The sequence below is a fragment of the Elephas maximus genome, chromosome 3 (genome assembly GCF_024166365.1).
Source record: "Elephas maximus indicus isolate mEleMax1 chromosome 3, mEleMax1 primary haplotype, whole genome shotgun sequence".
In the NCBI taxonomy this organism is placed as follows: Eukaryota; Metazoa; Chordata; class Mammalia; order Proboscidea; family Elephantidae; genus Elephas; species Elephas maximus.
In genome coordinates, this window is record NC_064821.1 from 126,576,959 (window position 1) to 126,601,894 (window position 24,936).

General features: G+C 37.8%; 1 protein-coding gene across 2 annotated transcripts in view; it reads left to right on the forward strand.

Annotated features, from left to right (window-relative positions):
• The window catches only part of PTGFR (prostaglandin F receptor), a 47,838-nt gene extending 24,215 nt beyond the window's left edge, over window positions 1-23,623 (forward strand). For both annotated transcript variants that reach the window (XM_049879590.1, XM_049879591.1), the window contains exon 3: window positions 19,147-23,623. In XM_049879590.1, coding sequence (XP_049735547.1) covers window positions 19,147-19,449 — 303 coding nt within the window. In that variant the 3' untranslated portion in view covers window positions 19,450-23,623. The remainder of the gene's footprint in view (window positions 1-19,146) is intronic.
• The last annotated feature ends 1,313 nt before the right edge of the window (window positions 23,624-24,936 follow it).

Here is a 24,936-nt window from a genome sequence, read left to right on the forward strand (position 1 = left end):
GCAATTTTACACTTAGTGCAAAGAAGAAATTTCCTGGACTTTAGTCGATGATCATCTAAGGGAATGAAGACAGTTTTGATTATCTTTGGTGGTCTTTTTCAGGCTTCCTGTTGGGATTATTTAGACTTTTATTAATGATATGAGTAAATTGTTAGTGCCGTATGGTGATGAGTTGCTTTCAGTTTGGGATCAATCATACCTTGAGTGTGCTTATAAAGTGAAAATAATTTGGCCTCTTAAGTTGTTTTTAAGTTAAATTTACATACCCCTCTGGTGGACTTTATAAAGGCACTTATTAAGTATGCTGATTTGCTTTAATTGTCATCTTTTGATTACACTGTGGGTAATGAAAATCAAGCTCTATGAGGGATTTTTAGCCTTGACATTTCATATTTGAAAGCAGGCAATGCAAGGCCCCCAGCACTCGTGCTCTGGGAACAATTCTGAGTTCATGCAGAGAGAAGAAATCAGGGCTACACTTTTATAACCTGTCCCCTGAGGCAGGACAGAGTAGTCAGCCTGCTGGTCAGGTGCAGGTACGTGGGCTAGTTCCCCTTTCTTCACTTCCATTCTCCAGCTCCATAGCCTAGCTTCCTTCTTGGCCCTTGTCACTTCTACGCCAACTCTGTTTTTTGCTCCCTGCAATTTTTTAAGTAATCCTCTTGTCTTGTTGATGTAATTGTGCTTTCCCTGACCACAGGGGGGAAAAAGAATTGAGAAAAATTCTTCATGGGGAAAGTGGAAGTCTAACGTTTGTCTTCCCAGCCAGTTCAGGGAGAAACACGTAATAATCACTTAACAATTTCAAGGTGCAAGTCTGCTATTCAGCTGGTACACACCTGTATGAGTAACTACTTGTATATAACCTGTGACGTTCTCATCGATTGGTGCTAATATTCCAAATATTTTGAATATGGCCAATGAGATGGTATATTTATTAGCAAAGCCTTAAAAATACAGAAAAGAAGACATTAAAATTTTAAAGCCCTTTAAAGGTCTTGGTTAAGTAAATTCCCAGGTAACTTATAGTTTACATGTTATTTGGAATGTTTTGAACATTCTATTCTATAGTTGGTATTGCAAGCGTAGAGAAGTGGCTTTGGTTTTTCTAAGTAGGTCTTGTATTCAGCAACTTCCTGAACTCTTTTATTGGGTTCAGTGATTTTTTCACTCTGATCAGTTTTCTAGGATACAAAAGTTTTATCTCTTTTCTTCTAATTGTTATACTTATTATTTATTTATCACAGCATTGGCCAGGAATTATAGTACTCTGTTAAACAGTGATAGCAATGGTGGGCATCCTTGACTTGTTCCAGAGCTTGAAGGGAATGCATCTATATTTGTTCCATTTAAGTATAATGTCTGTTATAGGTTTTTGATGTAGAACTTTTACTAATTTTAAGTCCCCCATAAGTCCTGTTTTAGTTTCCTACTGCTGCATAACAAATTACCACAGATTTAGCAGTTTAAAACAGTCCCTTTATTATCTCACAGTTTTATAGGTCTCAAGTCCCAATGGGCTCAACTGGTTCTCTGCTAAGGGTCTCACAAGGCCAAAATCCAGGTACCAACCAAGCTGGGCTCTTGCGTGGAGGCTTAGGGAGAGAATCCACTTCAAAGCTCATTCAGGTTTTTGGTAGAATCCAGATCCTTGGTGCTCTAGGTCTCAGGTCCCTGTTTCCTGGCTGCCAGCTGTAGGCTGCTCTCTGGTCCTAGAGGCTGCCAGCATTTCTTCTCACATGTCCCCCTCCATCGGCAAACAAGGTACACAGAGTCCTTCTCATGCTTTGAATCTCTCTGGCATCTCAGGCTATCAGCCAGAGAAAAATCTGTTTTTAAAGGGGCTCATGTGATTAGATTAGGCCCACCTACTTAATCTTACCGTTTTAAGATCAACTGTGCCATATAACATACCATTATTATGGGAGTGGTATCGTATCGTATTCACAGGTCCAGGGCTTAGGGTAGGACATCTCTGGGGAGGAGAAGGGGGGATCATTTTAGAAATTCTGCTTACCACAAGTTCATACCCAACCTCTGTTAAATACTGTCACATTTTCATTTATATTCTCCCGTGCCTTTTCTTAAAGCATATACACATGTATTAAAAAAAATAGAGAGGCTATACTAAGTGTGTGACTTTGGGAGTCATATCTTTACTAATTAGTTGAACCTAGACAAGTTAATTAGCCTACTTTTCTCTCTTTTTCTTATCATTAAATTAGGATTATTAGTAATACCTATCTCAGAGGGTACCTAGTAAATAGGTAAGAAGTTTTAGCTATTGTAATAATTATCATGTTACTCTAACTGAAATACATACTATTATTTTGTAATGATCTTTTTCTCTTAATTATATATATTTTGTCTTAACTGTAACCATTCTTATGCACCATCATTTTAATGGCTGCAAGCTATTCCATAGTGTGGGTATGTTGTTGTTGTGTGCTGTCAAGTTGATACTATAATCTATTTTACAAATCCCTGATTATTGTAGGTTGCTTCCATTTTTTCATATTTTAAACAACATTGAGATGAACATCCTGTTGAGTTTTGCACACTATTTCTATTTACTCTTTGGAATGAATTCATAGGCATTAAATTGTTAGGTTCAAGGGGAATTACCTTATGAAGGTGTTATGGATTGAATTGTGTCCCTCCAAAATATGTACGAATCCTAGCTCCTATACCTGTGGATGTAATCCCATTTGGAAGTAGGGCTTTCTTTTTTATGTTAATGAGGCCATATCACTGTAGGGTGTGTCTTAAGTCTGATGACTTTTGAGATACAAAAAGGGCAGTTTAGACACAGAGAAGCAAGCACAATCGGGGGAAGAGAGATGCCATGTGGAGATCACGAAGGCACCAAAGAACCCCAGGGCTACAGAAGCTGAGACAAGGATTTTCCCCAGGGTGGACAGAAAGAGAGCCTTCCCCTAGAGGTGATGCCCTGAATTCAGACTTCTAGCCTCCTGAACTGTGAGAAAATACACTTCTGTTCTTTAAAACCACTCATCTATGGTATTTCTGTTATAGAAGCACTAAGAAACCAAGACGACTTGTGATGTATTTTGTCAATTCACCCTACAGAAAGATTTAAGTAATATGCATGCTCCTTCCACCCCAGTGGTCTCACTTATTTAAAAACAAACAAATAAACAAACAAAAAGCTTTTACATTTATGGAATAATGTATGTAGAGAGTAAATCCCGTATGGTTAGCACTGTGGAGCAGTGGAAGAAAGAGGAGAAATAGTTCAATTCAGAACTCATAAAGAAGTGGTCAAGAACAGAAATCTGAGCGAGAGAATAGATTTTGAGGAAAGGAGAAGGTAAGAAAACAAGCAGAAGTATCTTTGGACTGACTAGGAAATAGGGAATCTGGGGAGGTAGGGAATATACCTGACTTTTAGATATGACTTAAAGGTCAATTTAGAAAATGTTTCATTTTTAAGTGAGGATTACTTATCTTACAACTGGGTTTTATTTTAATTTTTAGTGTTAATGGCACAGTATTTTAAACTAACTTATATAATAAGTAGACCCTACATTGTTATTATGATGAGCCATATTTATTCTGTGCTCTAAAATGATAACTTGTCAATGGATGGTATTTCAAAATTTTGTTAGCTGGGGACTGTCTGCATTTTATTGTTTCAAGAAGAGAGCCCCAGGGTTTTTCAGTTACTCTGGTGATTTATTAGCTCAACTGTTGGCCTGATACACTCCTAATTCTTGAAAACTGTATACCTGGCATGTCAGTACAATATTTTTGAAAATGAAAAAAAAAAAAAAGTAATATATCAGCAACTGTTTTGGAACAGAGAGATCTAGTTGCAAATGACAATACACAATAGTGATTGGATGGCCTAATCTTTACAGTGCTTTTCAGGCAGCCAGTGTAATAGGGGCTATTGAGTATAGTCATCAGCTCATTAGAAGAAAATGATATACCTTGATGAAGCCACATGTCCAAGGCTAATGTACCCTTCTCGATTCCTGTACCTAGCCCACCAAACTTCACCCCTCCCACGCCACATTGAGCAACTGCATATACTCAAGACTTGATGGGTTGGTTTGCACTGGAATATGCTAGAGCAAGGGTACTCCATCTAGCTACAACAAAATGAAGAAGTGAATGAATTCATACTATCCAGTGTTACTGGACTTTTATTAATTCTTGATCCAGGACCAGAAAATAATAATAGCAGTAATAACTATAATAATTATGGTTAATATTCATAAGTAAGGACTCAAAGTAATTTAGTAGGAACTTATTAAATACCTGGTACAATAATCTACTCCTCACTTACTGACGTGGTTAGGTTCCAAAGTTCAGTGTTATAAAATAATGGAGAATGATCATATCAGATCACAAATATTATGTGGGACATATCCCTCTGGATGTGAAAGGTGGAAAATGTAGGTGGGTGCTATGTGTCCTACTGGTCATGAAAGGGTTACTGCCAGACGGATATTGTTAATAAGCAAAATAGTCAGGTAGTAGATTTTTTACTATTGTCATAAATGGGAAATGTTAGGTAATGAGATAGTCAATAAATGAGGAGTAGGTGTACTAAGTTCCTACTGAATTACATCTAGGACTTATGAATATTAACCATGCTTATTGTAGTTGTTATTATTAAATATTTTCTAATGTAATTTCGTGGGAACTTATTATGTACCTTGTACAATACTGGGAGACCTGGTGGTGCAATGGTTAAGCTCTTGGCTGCTAACTGAAAGGTCAGTGATTTGAACCCACCAGCCACTCCACAGGAGAAAGATGTGGCAGCCTGCTTCTGTAAAGATTACAGCTTTGGAAACACTATGGGGAAGCTCTGCTTTGTCCTTTAGAGTCGATATGAATTGGAATAGACTCGGCAGCAATGGGTTTTTTTTTTTTTTTTTTGGTTTTGGTGCAATACTGAGTATTTAAATAATTATTTAATTTTAACCTTATTAAAATTGTTTTTGTTTTTCCATTTACTGATGAGGAAACTAAAGTACAGAGATAAGAAGGAAATTAACTGAGGTCACATTGTTATTAAGTGATAGAACCAAATTTTAAACCCAGGACTCTGACTATAAAACCTATATTTCTTCAAAAAAGTTTAGATTTACCAAATGGTTGCAAAAGTATTATAGAAAGTTCCTGTAGACCCTTCTTCCAGCTTCCTAATGTTAACTTATAAATGAAGAATTAATCTTTTATAAGATTAACCTAACTATACTACAATGATCAAAACTAATACATTCACGTTGATAAAATATTACTAAATATTAATAGATACATATGTGATCAACTTGATGGCAATTGGTTTTGGTTTATATGTTATATAATAAGTATAAATATAATAAACAATATTATTATCTAGAATTTATCTGGATTTTACCAGTTTTTCCACTAAATGTCCCTTTTCTCTTCGAGGATCCATCCAGGATCCCATATTGCCTTTAGTGTCCTCCAGTCTGTGACAGTTCCTCGTTCTCTCCTTGTCTTTCACGACTTTCACACTTTTGAAGAGAATTGGTCAGTTATTTTGTGAAATGTCCTTCAATTTGGGTTTGCCTGAGTGTTATGCCTATTTTCTTAAGTGCTAGGCCTCTTAACAAAGATTCAATTTATTATTATTATTTTTTGTACAACTAATTTATATTTGTGTGTTTATTTTGACGGACTGTGTCACCTTCAGTGCCTAGAATCCTGAGTAGTAAAGGATGACACAAGGAGCGGTATTGCCCCTGCTGTTCCTTACAGAGCTGGAGAACTTAGACTTGGCAGGACCTCTGCAGCCAGAATCGCTTACTTGATTTATCCACAGATGGTGCCTTGGTCATCCCGTGGGCGGTGTTGGGTGGGGACTTTTCTTGAGTGTGCTTAGTCTCTGAGATCTGGGTGCCTGATTCTCTGACTCTCTGGCTGGTTCAAGTTCCTTCATGCCCCTTATTTGGGCCAGGAATTATGGAACCATGTTTTAACTATTTAGAGTAGGAATCAGTTCTACATTCTTTATCACAAGGCACCCATGACAGACACTGAAACCTACTAAGAGGTGTAGCTGGCCCTCTTCACAGCTTTGGACAAGACCATTGTTGCTGAGCCATGTAGAAAGTAAAGCAACAAGATAAGGAAGCATTTCTGTCAAGAGCTTTAAGCAAGGAGGCAAGTGGCTTGTCCTATGCATGCCATAGGAAAATTTTTTGTTTTTTGCTTAAAATGCTTTAATAGCCTTTAACGGTTTAGCATGCCTACAGAATAAAGGCCAGATTCCTTACTCAGGTAGGGAAGACCCTTCCACGATCTCCCGGCTTTCTCCTCTGTGCTCTCGCATGGCCTCGATTATAGGACATTGCACAGCTGCAATCATTTTCTTATGAGGAATGAAGTCCCTCCCATTACCAAATAGGATCTTCGATGAATTAACCTTGATCTCTCTATGTGCCTATTACTGTGCTCGATTGGTAGTATATGCTTTATAAATTCTTACTGAATAAGTGAGTATCAGCATAGGCTGCCCCTTTTGTTATGTACATTGGCAGAAATGTAAAGAGGACCTTAAAAGTGCCACTTTAGCAATCAACATCTCAAGGCTGCACTGATAGATGGAGACTGGTTGTGCCCAAGGTGCATTGACCGGGAATCAAACCTGGGTCTCCTGCACAAAAGGTGAGACTTCTACCACCGAATGAATCACCACTGCCCCCTTAGGATATGTATTCAGAAAATTACATGAGAGAAGGTAAATTTGATCAAAAGATTTCAGCCATTAAAGCCATTATGCCAAGAATACCAGGGCATACGTGGGACTTATAACTAAGGAACATGTATTTCAGTTTGGTAATGAGGTACTCCGAAGAAAAGTTAAAATCGTACCTATATAATTCCAAAAAACCAAGTTCAAAAATTAAAAAAAGTCAGTGATCAACAAGTTGTTTTAACTTCCTGACCAAACAACCAGATCAACTGAATGAAGTACCACCATGAAACTGAGTTATGTTTAAATAAATTCACTGGTTAATCAAAAAAATCTGAGTTATTTTGGCCAGAAGTATATGCTGTTTTCATTTTAAAACTATACTGATATTGTGCTTTGGAATTAAATAGACATTGGTGATAATTCTGGCCCAGTTCCCTTCTAGCTAAGTTTCTTGCGCAAGTTATCTAAAATTTGTACATCTCAATTTGTTAATCTGTAAGGAGGTTATAATAATACCTAAGCTATAAAAGTTACTGAGGGCCTTTGCATTTGGCCTATAGACTTAAGTGGGCTTGTTCAAAGACTGGTTTTCTCTAAAAATATGGATATCTTTGATCTTTAAAGGGATACTCATTTCATTAAAAATCCCCATTACATAGTAAATCACTATATTAGAGCTTAAAAAATGCTTCAGAAAATCTTTCCAAATGACTGTAATAATAAATGAAGTATGCCAGTTGGAAATTTCACTCTGGAAAAATAATTATGTGTTTCAGGATGAACGTTTTACTGCAACACTTGCTGGTACAGTCTGCATTTGCTATTAAAACAGTGTTGCCAATAGTGGAATAAAGTAATCTTTTGTTTCTGAAACAATTTGACTCCAGCACTATGACTGATTTCATACTAATGTTTTCACTTTAATTCATAGATGAAATAGCAATGATTAGTTTAGTTATGGATAAACACTTCTTGATGAGGCTGAAAATGTCTTATATGTTTACCAGTAATTACAGCTCAACCAATATTATCTTAGCCTAACTATGGGTTTGATGTAGATGATCTCAGCTTGAAAAAGCCACGGTTTAAAATGACATTAAAAGCATAGCTTTAAGTAAAATGCCTCAAATCACTTTTGTGACAAGGCAGGACGTACATACAAACATATTTTCATAAGCATGTGTTATTCTCCTAAGACTTTGACAGTTTGCCTACTGATTTGTTGTTGTTATCAATGTGGCTAAAGAAGAGAAATTAAGGAGTAAAGGTAACAGTTAGGCCAGTATATATATATATATATATATGGAATTAAAAAAAACCTCCGAAGACCATCCCTAAGAATGAGAGAAAAGAGACCCCGAAATGAAAATCAGTGCCATTTATCTGGAAGAAGGTATAAAGAAGGAAAAAAAAAAAAATAATGAACATTATCTTATCCTGTCATTTTAAATCTATTAGTTAAACTTGGTTTTAATATGTTTCCATTATGGAACAGATAGCTCTCCTCTGTCCTTTCATCATTTTGACAGCCATTCTTCTGAAGGATGCCTTAGGTAAGTGGTGCTTAACTCATCTTACTTACTTGCTAGTCACATCTCTTGTTATGGACACTGGAGATTTGGAACAAAACATTTATTCACATAGATTGCTAATTTACAAGGAAAAGATACTGGTGAGATATATTAATAGGAATATTGGAAGACAGAGTGCAAGAATCAGCTAGAAAGACAGCTAGAGATAGGCAGATAGAAATAGAAACCTGGAGAGTTAAAAATGACACCCACTAATGCTAGGAGGCCAATACCTGAATCCTTGCCCATCATCTCCCACTGTCCAGGTCCACCACATATTAGCTGGATGACTTTGGACAATTTATTTAGGCTCTCTGCCTCAGCCTCCTCATCTTAAAATGGGAATAATGCTACTTTCCTTATAGAGTTGTTATCAGGATTAAATGAGTTAATAGATATAGAGTGTTAAAACAGTGACTGGAACATAGTAAATACCCACTAAATGTCAGCTATTATTGTTTTTTATCATCTTGTTCATAAATATAATTTACCACTACTGGTCTCATTATTGGGAACCCTGGTGGTGTAGTGGTTAAGTGCTACAGCTGCTAACCATAAAGGTCGGCAGTTCAAATCCACCAGGCGCTCCTTGGAAACCCTATGGGGCAGTTCTACTCTGTCCTACAGTGTTGCTACGAGTCGGAATCGACTCAACAGCAATGGGTATGGTATGGTATGACCTTGTTGTTGCAAATGGTATAGTGGGACAGTCACAAGCTTGGAAGCCAGATAGACTTGGGTTTAAATTCTGCTTCTACCACTTATCAGCAGTGTGAACTTGGGCAAGTTAACTTCTCTGGGCTTTAGTGTTCATATTTGCCAACAGGGCACCTCCCTTCCCTTTTCCTGGTAACAACCATGTTCTTTCACTTCTCACTTCCTTGAAGACACACTGGGGTAAAGGAATTCGTTATTCCCACCGTACCCCAGGACCACACTGGACCTGGGCTTCCCGCACTTCTGTGGCTGGAGGTACCACATCCTGGCAGGACTATTCAATGGCCAGCAGGAGGATGGCTGAAGCTTCTCTTGAGTTAACTTAAACTAGTTGAATAGTCTCTTTGATTTAACAATGATTGAATCTAACAATTTACAGTGCAGAAGCTGTGGGGATGGCTGAACTCCTTTAACCTAGAGAAAGTCTTCTGAAAACACACAGAAGTCTCTGTTGTAGCACTTGACAGTCACCCCCCACACCCACTCCAAGCTTCTAAACTCTTCTGGGATCTGTTTTAGGTAGAGTCTCTGAATTTGTGCCTCTCCTTTCCACTCACGCCCATGATTCTCAATTTTGATCGGAGACCATAGGCTTTCCTTAAAAAGGGCAGCATAGGTTTATGGGAAGATTATGATTTATCACTTCAAAAAAGTGAAAACTCACTTTAACTGCTCCAGGTTCCTTTACTCTTAAGTAAACAAGCATTTATGGGAAGACTATAGATGAACAGTTTCAAAGAGTAAGAGACATTCCTTGAAACACAAGTTCATATAAATTTGCCTTTACATCTATTGCTTTTCCCCTTAAATTCTTGACTCCTTGGATTTGGAATAGCCTGAGTGCTTTATGCTTAAATCGCCTAATTTCTGCATTTGTATTCGGCTGTTTATTCCAAAATGCAGAGTCTCTTCCCATCTATCCCATATATGGTCCAAGAGAAGGATGTGAGAAAGTTAAAGACACAGTTCCCACCTTCAAGGGAGTTATAATCAAAGACTATACATATACTGACATTATCTCATTATGATATATTCTACATATTATACTGACATTATGTCTATCAGTGATAATGGAGTGGTACCAAGCATGATGGGAGTGTAGAATAAGGAGGGATTACAGAGCTACAGAAAGATTAGGGAAGGAGAAGATGAGATCAGAAAAATGGCAGGATTTAGATAGGCCAGGAGGAGGACACAGATCATTTCTAGTGAGGGGAGGGCAGGGAAAATGATGCATTTTCAGCATTTATAATATTTCTGATAAACAAACTAAATAAACTGAATGACCGAGGCTGGAAATCTAGTTAGAACCGTATAATGGTCTGGTTTTTAAGTGATGAGACACTAAACAAGAGAGGGCAGGGAAAGCAAGGCGTGGGTTTCAAAGGCATCATGCAAGTGGACCAAGGACATGTGCATCTGCTCTCAGCAAGGGTGCAAATGCACCCCAAATGTTTAATTGGATGCTGGGTCAGTTTTGACAGCCAAGTCTACAGAATTGAAAATTCATACTACCCAGGAAATCCATTAATACGGAGTCATAGACATGTAACTATAAGTGCATATTTGTATATGAATATTCATATAGCCTTACATCCAAGTCTTTGAATTGACTGAAAACAAACAGAGAAAGTGAGGGTCATCTTACTCTATGTATCCACCAAAGCAAAATTAATACATAATAAACTTGTTTCCTATCATGTACTAAGAGCTAGAATCAATTCACAAGGGCATATGCAGGAAAGAAAGTTGACATAATCATGGGGGCACAGATCTTAGTAGTTTGTCCAGATCACAGGAATTGTTCCACTGAACTTTGTACTCATTGGTTCATGTATAGAGTGTTAAGTTTATTTCAAGCCAGTGCATTTTTTAAAAAAGAAGATTGAGGTACTAGAGTGTGAGATGAGCCGCCAGGGTTTTGCAAACCATGCTACATGAGGAACAGTTGATGAAACAGAGAAATACATAACACCAGTGTTACTTTTAGGAGCCCCGGTGGCACAGTGCTTAAAATAATCGACTGCCAACTGAAAAGTTGGTTGTTTGAAACCATGAGTGGCTCTGTGGTAAAAGACGTGGCAGTCTTCTTCCATAGAGATTTATGGTCTTGGAAACCTCATGGGGTCACTATGAGTTGGAATCGACTGGACAGCAGTGGTTTTTTTGGGGGGGGAGTGTTATTTTTAAAGCACTTAAAAGGCTGACACTTAACAAGTTACTTGTTCTGTGATGCTCTGGAGAGCAAAACTAGGATATGCAGAATAACTCATGATAATGGAGAACTCTCACCAACTTCCACGGTTAAAATGGAACAGCATGTCATGAGGTATTGCCGAGTCTTTTCCAGCTGATACTTAATGATACCTGCACGGAATTTCTGCTCTGTGAAGAACACTGCACTAGATAAAGGAAACTTTTCTGCATCTCTTCAATCTTGTGGTTCTGACTTGTCATGTGAAGTGATATAGACAATCTTTTGTATGTGGAATAAATGAAGGCACATTTCTTTTCCTCTTGTTCTCAGAATTCCTGCAATTACTTTCTGCTTTACTCTCTGAAGCATGCACTTGGGTCTTGGTAGTGATCACACAAACACATATTACTGTAGGCAGTGACTACTACTGAATTCCCCGGACCCTTCTGACTTGGAGATGATGGTCAATCTTAAACTTTGTTTGGTTGCCCCTCCCTTATCATCCTCTGCCTGTCTCCTGGGAAGAGCATATATATTTTAATATGAAGGGAGAAATAAAAGGGCTTCTTCAGGCATTTTTTACAGCTGGAGCAGCACCTCAATTCTGCCTTGCTTTCTCCTTTCATTCCCACCATTGCTTCAGGTGGGTGGAGGTGTTGCCAGGAGCAGGGGCAAGAGTGGGAAAGCTAGTCATCTTGACATTACAGAGGATCCCAAGGATCTCCTTCCCTAAGCCTCCTTGCTTTGAGGTCTCTGTTCTTCCAGGCAGATGCCTCAGTCAGTGTAAGTGTCTTCCACTCCTCAGAAAGCTTTCTCTGTTGTCCTGGGTGAAGTTTGCCAAGAAGATTGAGCAAGCAAACTGCTGGGCTTCTAGACAGGCTAGCATAGTAATTGGAAGGCTGGGCCCTGGTTAATTCACACCCTGACACTTACCATAGGCAGTTCTCTTATCTTGCTGAGCCTTAGTTTTCTTATCTGTAAAATGTAGATGACAATAGTACATATATTATAGGTGGTTGTAAGGATTATTTGAGCTAATACATAAAAAGAACCTTCCTAGCACAGGGGAAAATACTTAGTTCTAGTTATTATTTGTGGATAGATCTCTTGCTCCTAGGTGTTACAACAATTTACTTTGGTTTAAAGGAGGTTTTCCGCCTTTCCCCTGAGTCAGGGTATAAAACTGGCCCTCCCCTAACTGCTCAATGACCAGTTCTTGTGAACTAGTACTAGCCTGTGTTTTGAGAGTGGTCAAGTTCTATGATAGAGTTCTGCAATGCTCTTTGTAATAAGGATGTTCTCTTGACTAAGTAGTTATTCTTATTCAATTATGAATAATTCACTTTTATTGTAACCTCCTACAATCTCTGCTTACATTGTAGAACTCATCTTTTGGTTGTAGTCCTTTTGCATTTCCTATTTTTTTTTCCTTAAAGAAATGATCACATGTGACATAACATATATATAAATCATATTTATTTTTAATATTTTGTTAGCATTTAGTATTCTGGGATAAATGGCTAAATTCTATTCTTTTGAAAAGTGTAAAAAAGAAATTACAATGTTATCTTGTAAGGACTAGCAGCAGGGGATTGTGGACACTTATTCCTCGGAGTTTCGGGCAGAAATCTGTCTACTAAACAGGTTCAGAGTCAAGAAGAGACTGGGATAATGAATGAAAATACATGGACTCTGCAAATGTTTGTCATGAACCTTTTCTAGAAAGGTTAACTTCTTGGTTTGTTAGGTGTCACATGCTTTTTCTTTTCCTAAACTGCTCAGTTTAAAATTTTTCCCACTATTCATTTTATACATTATTTTCTCACCCAGTGTGAATGAGCGAAGATGCCTATAAAGCGTGACAATTTAGGATTGTCTCTTTCCAAAGGAGACAGTAATGATTAAAATTGTGTCCTGTTTTCTCACTTCACCACAACTTTAGAAGTCGTTAAGCAGGGACAGAATATGCTTCCATTCGGGCCACTGGTTAATCCTCTAGCAATAAATCAAGCAGGAAAAAAAAAATTAAGGTATACAAATGTTTGCAGCAGTGACATAGAACTTGGGGGCGGGCAACATTTCACAGTGATCCAAGAGCTAAGGTATAAGAAATACCATATGCTTTTGTCCTTTTTTTTCTTTGCTATTATAACATTTCTGTGTCTTCCTCATTTCCAAATCACTGACTATATGTAAAATATTCTCTTAATTTTCCTGTGTATTTAGTAATGGCAATGATTTAAATATTATTAGCTTCTGTATTCCATGATGTAGAAATTTATATGATTTAGATATGGAAAAAGTTTTTGTTTGAAAGGATGTACCCTGAGTGAGCCTCTGCATTTCAATTTGTTAGTTTTTTTTTTCCAAAAAGCATATTATTATGGAGTTGCAAAATAGTACATTTTTTCCTGAAGGTTCTCATAGTTACTGTTGCAGATGTAAAGCATTCTATTTGAAGAAGAAGTGCTATAGAGCTACATCATCAAATTATGTTTAGCTCTAAAAGTCGCCTGTTAAATTGACATGGCTTCAGTGATTTATGTAAAGTGCCTTCTCCAAAAGTGCACTGAAGTTATATTAAAATGAAATTTATTTTTATATCCTCATAGATGCTGTGGCATTTTAAAGTCATTTATGCATAGTTCTTCAGCCACTAGTTATCCAAATTAGTACATACCTTAAAATTCTCTAAACGTGGAGACATAATGGGATGGTCCCTTGGCAAAGCCTCCAGAGGATGTTTTTTGTCATTCTGGAAGTCTGAATTGTGATGCTACAAACCCAATTAGCTTTCTGTCTTTGTGATTATCTGAGTGTGAAACTTAAAGATTCATCTATGGTGATACTGTTATAAGGGGCAATAATTTGCAGATCAATGGATTGTACTTCTGTGTATGCATTCATTCCCCAGAGAAACTGTCCTGAACCAGCTTTCTTCCATGATGATACTGTTGTTAGTTGCTATCAAGGCATTTCCTGCTCATGGAAACCTGTGCGTGCAGAGTAGAACTCCTCCATATGGTTTTCAAGGCTGTACCTTTTGGAAGCAGATCACTAGGCCTGCGCCATCCTCACAATTGTTGCTATGCTTAGCCCGTTGTTGCAGCCCATTGTTCGGCTAGTGGTTGAGTGCTTGACCATTTGCGCCAGCCAGGGATTCTTCATGATGATGGAAAGGAGGAAAGGAATGACCTGCTTCTTGGAATAAGATGAACAATGTGTGGAAATACTTCAATGACTAATTGAGAACCACGTATAATTGCCATAGATGTTTGTATGGAAATAGATTCTGGAAAAATTCTAGAAAACAGTTACGTATCTAAAGAAGTTGAACATTTCACCAGAGATAGTTTTATGTACTCACTTAAATGTCCTTCAAAAAATAGTGCGACATTAATAATTCAGAAAAAAACTATATCAGAATCTGCATAAATTCAAAATTAATAGTATCAGAATAACTGAAGTTTTGGTATACTAGAAAAATTGCAAAAACTTATAATTTTCAATGACTACATCTGTGATCATGTATTAGTAAACAACCCTGACTGTGCACCTTGTATTTTTCTTTATTATACTATCTACAACATTGAAGCTGTTGGCTTTCATGTTGGTCTCTCCTCAGAGGGACTTCATTCATTCAACAAATACTGAGTGACTGCCCTACTGTATGCCAGGAGCTGGGGATATAGCAAAGAACCAATCAGACAAAAATATATGCCCTCAAGAAGCTTATATTTTTAGTGTTAAAAACAGTAATAAAAACTAGATAAATAAGCAAAATATAAGTTAGGTAGAACTTCTCTGACTTTCCGCATTTCTGATATCTAGCACAATGCATGGTACATAGTAGACATACAAAAACCACTCGCTGCTGGACTGACTTGCTTTTATGAATACCAAAATGAACAGTTGCATAATTCTTGCTTTGCCATTGTTTTTATCTGTTGACGATAACTGGAGTCCAGATTCTGGCCAAAAGGTATGCAGACATAGGGTGGGGGGCGATGGAGTAACTTTTAGACTAAATCTTTTGCAAGCATGGCATCTGTTATCTATGAGTGAAGTGTCCTGGAATTCATTAATTTAGGTGACCTTAATAGTTAATATAATTTTGTATTGGATGGCTCAAATGAATGGAGATTTCATTAAATTATCTATCAATTTTGCTTTTTTCCACCTGGCTGTGAACATAAACTCACCTTCCCATGCACTTCTTTGACTTCATTATTTCTCTCTGATCTGTAGTGCCTACTGTCCTTTCAGACTCAGAGGCATCAGGCTAACTCAACAATTTTTTCATAAAATATCCAAATTGTTGGCCCTAGGATTCTAATCCTTAACAAAGATAGAAAGCTGTCACATGCCAAGGTTCAAGAGAAGATTTTTAGAAAAATAACATATAATGTTCCATGTGCTGAGTTGCTCTTGGAAACAATATGAAAGGCTGTGTGCGTGTGTGTGTATGCGTGTGTGTGTGTGATGAGAATCTGTACAGAGCTCTCTGGGATTCAAGTTTGGGTAGGCCAGCCAGAGAAGAATGCTCCTAAGGCTTGTGAGGAGGAGCTGGACAGAATCTAGGGAAAGTGGCTTCAAAATGATTTTGTTGGGCCAGCATGCAGACATTCCTTGTTCTTACCCCAGGTCCCATCCGCCCTGCCAGTCCTATCAGGTCAAGTTTTTTTTTTTTTTTCAATTTTGTTGTACCTTCATTGCCACTTCACTCATTTACCCATCATTGTTATTGTTGTATGCCCTTGAGTTGATTCTGACTCATAATGACCTTATAAGGACAGAGTAGAACTGTCTCATAGGGTTTTCTAGGCTGTAGTCTTTAAGGGAGCAGATCGCCAGGTCTTTTGTCCTGCGGAGCTGCTAGCTGGGTTCGCACTGCCAACCTTTTGGTTAGTAGCCAAGCATTTAACCATTGTGGTACCAGAGCTATTTCATATATACATTTGTTGTTGTTGTTGTTCTTAGGTTCTGACTCATAGTGACCCCATGTACAACAGACGGAAACACTCCCTGGTCCTGTGCCATCTTCACAGTCTTCTATATACACATACCCACTCCAAACCCACTGCCGCTGAGTCAATTCCGACTCATAGTGACCCTATAGAACAGATTAGAGCTGCCCCATAGAGTTTCCCAGGAGCACCTGGCGGATTCGAACTGCTGACCTCTTGGTTAGCAGCCATAGCACTTAACCACTACACCAAATTCCCCCATTAGTTCTAATTTTTTAGTAGTTTCAACAAATTAGTTGGAAAAAATAGCACAAATTATAAAAACAGTGCATAGTCTACCTAAAAAAATCAGTAAATTAGTGGTAAATCGAAGAAGAAAATAAAAATTTGCTGTAGTTCCAGTGTCTAGATTTAACCACTGAAAGCATTGATATATAGCCCAGTCTTTTTTCAGAGCAGAAATTACTTATCTGTTTTGTTTCAAAATAAGGATCACACAGTCAGTGTAGTTTGGTAACTTTTTTTTTTTTAAGTTAACACTAAATCACCAACATTTTCCATAAGTTATTAAATACTCTTTTAACATGTTTTAACACTGGAATATTTCTTCATTATACGAAATTACAATAATTTATCTGTTATTGTAGACTTAGGTAGTCCCAAATTTTCCCTATTATCAGTAATATACCCACAAACTTTCTTTTACATAAAACTCTTCCCACAGCTTTATTGGTGGTGAAGTAGGTTAGTGTATGTTTGCAGTCAGGCCCTAGAGCAACCTCTCTTGAAGGCTGGGAGGGAGAGTGAGAGTGGATGCCTGGGCACTGCTCTCGTGTCCTGGAGAGAAGCCTCAGTGTCGGTTTATGGCTGGTGACCAACTGTTTGCAGAGAAGGGAGGAGAGTCAGAGAAGTGCAGGTTGTATAACTCAAGCATTTTTTTAATGTGCACATTTCTAAACCAGGGCCAGCTGTTTTGTGCCATTACGCTGTTCTCAGTTGAACACAGTGGTGTCTTGGCTGGGCTATGACACCCCCAAGAACAGTTGTTGTTGTTAGTTGCCATCGAGTCGATTCCTACTCACGGCGACTGCATATGTCCGCAGTAGAACTGCTTCCTAGGGTTTTCAAGACTGTGACCTTTCAGAAGCAGAGTGCCAGGCCTGTCTTCTGAGGCACCTCTGGGGGTGGGTTCAAACTGCCAACGTTTTGTCTAGTAGTCAAGCGCTTAACCATTTGCATCACTCAGGGTCTTCTCCCTAAGAATATGTCTACTCATGCATACATTTATTACCTGTGAGAAAAAAGAAATATTTATTCACTCATACTTGAAACAAAACAAAACAGAAATCCAGCACAGTGTATGCTTGGTTCATCAATGTATTCTCAGTACCTAGCACATTGCTTGGCACCTAGGAGATAATCAATAGATTATGTGGAGAGGAAAGAAAAAATATAAAGTAAAAATATCTCAATCCAACTGCCAACCAAGTCTTTGCCCTGCTTTCTCCTAAACTGAACTGGACTCATATAGGCTTATTTCTTCAATCCAGTGGATTTGGGAGGTAGTGGTACAAGAGTCTGTACCTGACCCAGGTACTGTTGTATAGGGACTGCTGTTTTTTTCTGTATTGGAAACCTGGTCAGCCTTATATACCTACAGAATTTTAGGCTCCGAGGAAGAGAGCCTGGAGGGAAAGGACCATTTCCCAAGGGATCTGCATGGACTGCAAGATGCAGTTCCTTTTAGAGGCATAAATAACCCTGGAATCCTTCAGTAGTAGATGCTATTGCATTAAAACTTTAAGAAATGTTTAAACCTCAGAATACTAGGCTTTTGTGATAGATGGTCAGATGTTTCTCTGATGATTAGCTTCTGTGCTTCTAGAAATAGTCTCAATGAATAAACATAACACATAACAATTCTTTCCAACACTTACTGTGCATATTTTAGTTTTTGGCTTTGTACTGGGTATTACAAATAAAAAGAAAATGAGACATACTCATAGATATATAGATAAATGCATAATTATATAATAGATAAGTGATATCACTGGGTATTAACAGGGTATTGTGGGCACATAGGGGAAGGAGCAACTTAATTCATCTTGATGAAGCTAGGGAAAATTTCATGGAGATGAGAGCCATTTTAACATAGGTTTTGAAGGATGGGTAGGAGTTTTGTCACGGAGAGAAAGGGGGAATAGTTCAAAACAAAGGGAGTCATACAAAGCAAAGCTCATAGAAGCCCTCAAGACCCCTAGAAATTCAATTGATACTTTTTGGAATATATTAGACAGGTTAAGATTGAGGTGATGGGTATAGAAAAGGGAATATGAAATCTGAGACATTTGTATCATTGTAATTGCTGAGCAGAAAATTCTAAAAAGTAACATTTCAAGACAATGTCAGGTACCATGTGCAAATTAATATCAGACACTCTAAATTCATTTCTGTAACTCTCTGTGTTAACTTATTTATACTTTATTTAATTAAATATATTTCCAGTTTTTTGTAATTGAAATATACAAATGTATGTTGGCTTTGAATTTACAGTTCCCAGAAGTCAGAGAAGATCAGTTACTGGTATTAGTTTTTGCCTTTCCTTGGATCATTCTGTTTGTGTGCATTTGACTTACTATAGAAGTTATCATTTTTGTAGTTATGATGTCAGTTTGAATTCAAAGGATTCAAATATATGTAATCAGTGTTTCAACTATCATTCTTTTTTTTTTTTTTTGGTCAGTGTTTTGCAAAAGAAACTTTATAGAAAGTGAAATAAATACCATGTAGGATACCTAGTTATCTTAAAAGACTTTAGGGCTCTAGATAGAGATGGTGACTGCACAGCATTGTGAATGTACTCAATGCCACTGAATTGTCCACTTTAAAATGGTTAATCTTATATCTGTGCATATCACCTCAGTATTAAACAAAGCAAAACCATAGGATCAAAAACATGTCTTTATCAACTGATTTCCCTGTTTTGTTTTCCAGGTGACAATGGCCAACATTGGAATTAATGGAAATCGCTCTTTGGAGACCTGTGAAACAACACTTTTTGCTCTCCGGATGGCTACGTGGAATCAGATCTTAGATCCTTGGGTATATATTCTTCTGCGGAAGGCTGTCCTTAAGAATCTCTACAAGATTGCCAGACGCTGCTGTGGAGTGCATGTCATCAGCTTACATATTTGGGAGCTTAGCTCCCTTAAAAGTTCCTTAAAGGTTGCTGCTATTTCTGAGTCACCACTTGCAGAGAAAGTAAATCAGCAAGAACCTAGTTTAATAGGACAGTGAGTCAGTGGAGGTCTAGGACAAAACTACGGAAAGTATTGGCAATGTTTCAGTTAATTGGATTTATATATATAGCCTAACTGGAAAATTCAGACCTCAGCATGTAGTTTGGGGGCACTTTTGCCAGATTTGGCTGTTCAAATTTGTTAAATTAACTGGATAATTGCATATTTCCACTTGCTTTGTGTCTACCAGAGGCGTATCTAAGGCAAGGCATGTAGGGTGCATGCCCTGGGCGCTGCTTAGGCGAGAGGGGATAAGCAGTTTCTGTTGGCCATCACAGTTTCCATCTTCAGCTGTGAGAGATCATTCAGCAATTTAACACTAATTGCCGTAGGCGCTATTTTCCGTAGATACACCACTGGTGTCAACTGGACATAAACATGACATGATTCCATGAGAGTTAAATCAGAAAAAAATTTGAGCTTCTCTGTGTTGTTTGTGAACTTATCTGTGCTTTTGGAACGAGGGCATCTGAGGCCTAAAGCATTTACTTGGTCTGTTTGCCAGAGAACATCTTGATGCTACCTGTACATTGAAATGGCCACTTTGGGGTCTCTGCTTTGTAGCTGTTCCTTATAGATCAGGTACAATGAAATTTTTCATCTGGTCTGTTTTACCCCTCATTGTGTAGCCTCAATCGATACATGCATAGTCACATCACGTGGGATTCACTGTGGCTTAACCTTGCAAGCCTGTTTAGAGTTAGCCCATCCTTGTTATGTTTGACAATTAAATTATGACTGCCTGCATTTATTATTATGTAGGTAAATTATTGTTTGGGAGTGCCTGGGTGGAGTAAATGGTTAAGTGCTCAACTACTAGCTGAAAGATTGGTGGTTCGAACCCACCCAGAGGCACCTTGGAAGACAGCCTTAATGATCTGCTTCCAAAAGGTCACAGCCTTGAAAACCCTGTGGGGCAGTTCCATTCTGCAACACATGGGGTCACTATAAGTCAGAATAGACTTGGCAGCAACTAACAACAAAAGCAAATTGTTGTTTGAAAGGTTTTTGGGAAGTCATAGATTTACACAGCTTTCAGATAATCCATTTTTCCTCTGAAAATTCTAATGCACTGATGCACATTAAATACTTTTTAGAGAAATGAACGCTCTAACTCAGCACATACGCAGATGACTTGCATTATAGCAGCTCCTAAAGCTCTACCATCTGTAATGGATAATGCAAACAAACAGAACCTGAACTCAAGTGTCAAGTGCAAAGAATAATGGCAAAAGGCATTTTATCTTCAGCTGTTACTTCTGTGTCAGAGAACAAAAGAAACACAATCTATACATAATATCCAAAGAATGTCTGTGGCCTAGTGTCTTTCTTCCTGCTTTATACACACATACACAAACACACAAGGACATCAGAAACTTCCGTTGCTAGTGGGTTACTTAGATCTGTAGGATGGCCTCTTCTAAAGCCTGTCTTACCAGGGTCAAGGGGAGGATTGATAATTAGCCAGGCATTTGCGGATCATTATTATGGTTAATCGGAGCCCTGGTGGTGCAGTGGTTAAGAGCTCGACTGCTAACAGAAAGATCAGCAGTTCGAATCCACCATCCGCTCCTTGGAAACCCTGTGGGGCAGCTCTACTCTGTCCTGTAGGGTCACTGTGAATCAGAATCGACTTAACAGCAATGGATTTGGTTTTTTGGGTTAATATGGTTAATCAGGTGACCAAAGGATAAAAATCTCTCCAAATTTCCCGTTAATAATGCAAACTTTTTTTTTTTTTTCCCACTTGTTTGTGTAGTTCAACACAGGGAATTTTAGTAATCATTCAGAATATCCTGGGTCCATTAGTGGGTAAGATAGGTAGTTCTGCTGTTTAATAGGAAAGTTCATTATTGTATGATTCCTTTGCTTTTGTTAATTTGGGTCCCTTTTAAAACTAATCTTCCTGTGAGACTGATTCTAGATTCTCCAAGAAATTTGTGTAGTTCAAGTAGGCATAAATGACTATGTTCTTAAATTCCTGCTTGTAACTGGTAATTTGCATTTGTAGTTGTTACCTTTTGTGAATTTCAGTATATTCTCATGAATAAAGCAAAAGAAATTGAGCAAATAACCTCACTGAAGATTTAAAGATAATAACTTTGCCTGTGAATTTAAAGAGGGGAAACACACACACACACACACACACACACACACACACAGAGGCACATGATAGTCTTAATTTAAGACCAGTGAATGATTAATCACACAAATCTAGGTCGCTCTCATGTGTAGAGCACATAGATGCTTGAAAAATACTTGCCAAATTTAATTGTAGACAAGAGTTTCTTAGTGAAAATGAATATAGAATTATAAATTTTTGTGCATTTGTAATTTAAACTGACAGTTCTAGTTACATATTGATTATTGTGGGATATATATACATATATATATAATGCACATATGTGTGTGACTATATGTATCCAGTGTACTTGCTTTAAAAAAAAGTCATTGTAATTTGTGTTTGCTCTTATATTACCTAAATGTTGTCATGTGTTGCAAGAGCACTTAAAGCCCAGAAGAACATTTAGATGGTTCAGAAGAGATATTTATTTCCCACAACTACTTAAGGGTGTTGATGTCCCTGTAAAATGAGCCACAAGGAAACAAAGCTCTGTCCTTTCTCTTTGTACTAAGTAGAATGCTACAGCGAACATTTCTGTGTATAGCAACTGGAGAGAGACATGAAGAAGAAACCCTCATTCTGACACTCCAGGCCTATTCTTGAGGCTTCCAACCAGTTGGCAGCATTGTTGCTCTGTTGCCATGATGTCACCATGGCCATATGTATCTGCACATTGTGAGATTGTGGCATGACCACATGTGTGAACACATGAGTATGAAGGGTTTGGGGAGTAATAGGGGAGTCACTCTGTATCCTGAAAGGGATATTATGTTATCTGAGCATAGGTTTAATGCAACTGAATTCATCTTCCAAAAAACCAAATCCATTGTCGTTGATTCAATTCTGACTCATTGGGACCCTGTAGTGATATTAAGCCCAACGAGTAGGAAAAAAAAAAATTATAAAAGAATATGCATATAGCTTGTTTCATTTAGGCTTTCCTTCCAAGGAAAATTAAAAAAAAAAAAATGAGCACAACAATGTGTGTATGTGACTTAAGAATTTTATTTCTGTTATTGTATAGGTTGCAGCGTAGTTTGGCAAGTTATTGTGTAATGAAAAATAGGGTAAAACATCCACCAAAAACTTTTATATAAATGTTCAAAGTGAAAGTATATTTGTTCAGACTTCTAGAAATAAATAGTACAAATAGTTTTTCACAAGTTTACCAGTGTGCCATGTTTTAAGCTCTGTCATTAAATTTATAAGCAGACTGTCAAAGAAACTGAATTTCCCTTCTATTGGGTAAAGTATTCCTCAAGCAACTTCAGATAATATTTCATCATAATCTTCCTGGAGACTGGATTTTTTTCTAAGTGAGAGTTTTAAAAGATGAGACTAAAAAAAAAAAAAAAACCACCTGGGTTTTGACGATAATGATGACAGGGACAGATAGTGCTGACTCATAATTATATCCAAAAAGGTTTAGAATTTTGCTGATGGGCTTAGCTAGGTAGTAGAAATAGGCTCTTTTCATTTTTCTCTAATTGAAGAAAGTTGCTTCTCCTTATCTGTATCGCTGAAGTGGAAAATGCCTAAAAGTTAACATATATATGTGTGTGTTATGTAACAAACAGTCTCGTTTGCTCACTTTCAGACTTACAAAGAAAAAGCTGCTTTAGTTTTGTGCGTCGTCTGAGTTTAGAACCCAAATAATAGAGCAATTTTTAAACATGGAGAGTGGGCTTTTTGTGAGACCTGTGGCCAGTTTCACCTGTATCACCATCATTGCTCGCATTAATAAACTGTCTAAGGCCAGGACATGAGGCATGGGATCGTTACATTTCCTTCTTCATCTTCATCTAGGTGTCAGGTATTTTACCACCTACTAAATAATGTTGGACTTCAACTTGCTACTGACACATTTTAATATAGTAGATGAAACCTGCTTTTCTTTGTCATGTGAATAAATACATTCTGTGCTCTTTGTACTTCTTGGATTGTATAAGAGATTAAATGGTGATATGTATATTTTGTTGCTTGCATCCGTATGCAACTCATGTAATATTAGTGCTTTGATAAGAATAAAACTTCAAATGATTTTGTAATAAAGTTGGACTAGTGTTTATCAAGAGTGGTTATTTTTATGAAGGTCATCTAAAAACTTGGGATTCTTGAACCTAAACTCCCAGCTTTATTTATTAGATGGGAAGAATCTTAAATTGCTTTGCATCATTACCTTTTGCTACCTGTATTTGTCTTCTAGGTTTGCTGTAACAAAATACCTCAATCTGGGTGGCTTAATAGAAACCTGAATATAGGGTGTTGGCAATGTAGATTCCTTTTGAGGTTCTGAAGAGGAATCTGTTCCATGCCTCTCTAGCTTCAGATGGCAGCCAACGATCCTTGGTGTTCCTTGGTTTGTGACACCATGACTCCAAACTCTACCTCTGTCTTCCATGGCTGTCCTTTCTGTGTCTTTTCTGTTTCTTTGTGTGTCTCTTCTTATAAGGACACACGTCAGATGGGATTAGGGCCCACCCTACTACCTCAGTAAATTTCTCATGTGAGTTTAACCAATCTCATTTCCGAAGATGTTATTTCCAAATTTGGTCACATTCTCAGGTACTTGGACTTAGGATTTGAGCATATCTTTTTGGGGGGACATGAATCAGTCCATAACACTAGCCCTTCCTTGTCCATACTTTGTTCTATCTGGTCTCTCTTTTTCTTGTGTCTTACATTATCTGTTGTTGTTTTGTGCCATCGCATTGATTCTGACTCATAGCGATCCCATGTGACAGAGTAGAAATAGGGTTTCTTAGGCTGTAATCATTTTGGGAGCAGATTGCCAGGTCTTTCCTCCAGCAGAGCTAACCACTGACCTCTCAGTTAGCTGAGCACTTAACCATTGTGCTACCGGGGCTCCTTTCACATTATCTAAAAAAAAATTTAAGCAGGTCATAATTCAGATGAATCTAATAATTTCCGAAATGTGGCAGTTTACACGCGCTGGTCAGGATATGAGTTATGTTTGTGTTAACATACAACCCCAAAATCTTCATGCTTTTAATTCACAAAGGTGTATATCTCACTTATGGTACTGGTTGGGTATGGTACTTGTAAGGAGCCTGGTGGTGCAGTGGTTAAGCACTCAGCTGATAACCACAAGGCTGGCAGTTTGAACCCATTAGGCATTCTGTGAGAGAAAGATGTGGCAGCCTGCTTCTGTAAAGATTACAGCCTTCGAAACCCTATGGGGTGGTTCTACTCTGACCTATAGGGTCACTATGAGTCAGAATTGACCCGATAGGAACAGGTTTTGGTTTGGATGGTACTTGTCCGCTCAGATGGGGAGCTCTACTTATTGTGGTCACTCAGAGACCTTGAATGACAAAGCAGCCACAATCTTGTATGTTT